This window comes from Priapulus caudatus, unplaced genomic scaffold (genome assembly GCF_000485595.1).
Source record: "Priapulus caudatus unplaced genomic scaffold, Priapulus_caudatus-5.0.1 Scaffold1, whole genome shotgun sequence".
Classification (NCBI taxonomy): Eukaryota; Metazoa; Priapulida; class Priapulimorpha; order Priapulimorphida; family Priapulidae; genus Priapulus; species Priapulus caudatus.
Window position 1 is genome coordinate 1,158,022 of NW_014577062.1, and position 2,194 is coordinate 1,160,215.

A 2,194-nucleotide genomic window follows, 5' to 3' on the forward strand; every position below is an offset into this window, starting at 1 on the left:
ACACACACACACACACACACACACACACACACACACACACACACACACGCACACACACACGCGCGCGCACGCAAGCACGAACATATATACGCACGTAAACCGAATGACTGCAATGACCCGAGACCATCAATATCGTCGGCCTGACATCACGGCCGCAATGTCACTTTCAAGTTTTGCCGCGCCTTTTGTAGGCCGCCAGTTTGACAAGGATGGCAATATGAAGGAATGGTGGAATGCCGAGACGATCAAGGACTTTCGAACGCAAGCGCAGTGCATTGTCGACCAGTACTCCGCCTACAGAGTCGCCGCCATTAACATGACCGTACGGGCGCCTTCTGATCAACTCTATCAAAATAAAATGCGAAAATCGAAAAATAAAAGTCAGATTTCAAATTAAAATTAAAATAAAATATAAATCAAAATACCGCTACGTGCAATTTTAAACAGCACCTTTCAAATGAATTTGTCGTTTACATAGTAGAATTAGTATGCAATTATCACCTGCTTGCGTGTAGCCGTAGATGTGCCCAAATAAAGGCAATTGCGCTCTACAGCGCGCACTTCTACCCATACCTGCGTCTATACGTAGTATATGCAATACATCAGCAGTGAATACAAACAAATCAAAAACCAATTAAAAACAAGTTTGCATCTATTCCCTCCTGATCACATTTATTTCGTACGTCACCACAAAACACGAGCAAAATATTTCTATCGTTTTTTAATAGGTGAATGGAAAGAACACACAAGGAGAGAACATAGCCGACAACGGCGGTTTAAAGCAGTCCTACAGGGTAGGCGGATCGTTAGCGCAATCTTTCACACGCACAGCATCTTAACTAACGTTTAATTAATTAACACATCGTTCGCGTACAGGCGCGCAACTTTTGTCCGAATCGACATTTTCTTCTGCGTATACGCTGTTAACCGCGTTACTGTTCTATAGAACTACGCTGTAAACTCGCTGTTGTCGCGCTCGTCGTGTTGCAGGCGTACAAGAAGTGGGTGATGCGGAACGGAGAGGAACCGCTACTGCCCGGAATAAACCGGACACAAGATCAGCTGTTCTTTCTCAATTACGCGCAGGTGAGCTATGTGTGTCAGTCAACGTGTGGTCGTGTGTCGATAAGCCGTATATTACAAACCACAGTATGGCCTCTCCATTTGTCCACCATTCCCCCTAATTCCGATATCTGAACACGTCTGGCACATCTCGACAATATTCGCCTCTTAAATCTCATTTCTGGCTGCATCTTTACAAGATTCGTCGACTGGTAATTTTCTATGATCGTTGTACGACTTCGCAGACTTTCCGGCTTGCAGTATTTTTGAGTAAGCTTATCGCTATACGGTATCATATATATATACGATGAGTTCGCGCGCCTGGATTTCTTCTCTATCACCGAGGCACATGTACAATCTTCGGTGCAGTAAACTTCCTTTTGCTATTGCAAAATCACCTGCGCAGATTTGGTGTGAGGCCTCGCGACCTGAAGACGCCATCAAGAAGATAAGGTCCTCTGTGCATAGTCCCGGAACTGTGAGGTAAGGGAAACTCATGTGTTCTTGGCTGTGATTGTGAAGGGAAGAGAAATCTCACTGAACATATCCCCCGTGCTTAGCGTACCGCCAACGTTTATAGTAGCTTGAGACGAGTATTTTTTTATTGTACGGTTATATTTAGTACGTTATTGTTTTTTTCAGGGTGTTAGGTCCTCTCTCCAACTCGTATGAGTTCGCAAAGGCCTACAACTGCCCTCTTGGAAGCACAATGAATCCGGTGACGAAGTGCTCTGTTTGGTAGGAGAGCAGGGAGTTTGGTCATTTGCTGACGCGAGTTAATTTGATGTTGTATTCTTGTGTGTGAAATCTACTTCGCGTGTGTAAATACGCTCCGCGGGTCTCAAGCATTCACGCAGCACGGAGAGGCATATACACGGATGAGCCGAGAAGGCTTCTTTTGCCGCATATGTTGGAGCTGAGCAAACAGTTATCGGAAAACAACATCTGTACCAATAGAAAAATCGCGTGCGCAGCACACACACGCACACACACACACACACACACACACACACACACACAGAAATAGAGAGAGAGAGAGAGAGAGAGAGAGAGAGAGAGAGAGAGAGAGAGAGAGAGAGAGAGAGAGAGAGAGAGAGAGAGAGAGAGAGAGAGAGAGAGAGAGAGTAGAGAG

General features: G+C 45.3%; 1 protein-coding gene across 1 annotated transcript in view; it reads left to right on the forward strand.

Annotated features, from left to right (window-relative positions):
- The window catches only part of LOC106813486 (neprilysin-2-like), a 39,023-nt gene extending 36,951 nt beyond the window's left edge, over positions 1-2,072 (forward strand). Inside the window, exons 18-22 of the mRNA XM_014817666.1 lie at positions 192-322; positions 729-794; positions 991-1,086; positions 1,469-1,545; positions 1,705-2,072. Coding sequence (XP_014673152.1) covers positions 192-322; positions 729-794; positions 991-1,086; positions 1,469-1,545; positions 1,705-1,804 — 470 coding nt within the window. The 3' untranslated portion in view covers positions 1,805-2,072. The remainder of the gene's footprint in view (positions 1-191; positions 323-728; positions 795-990; positions 1,087-1,468; positions 1,546-1,704) is intronic.
- The last annotated feature ends 122 nt before the right edge of the window (positions 2,073-2,194 follow it).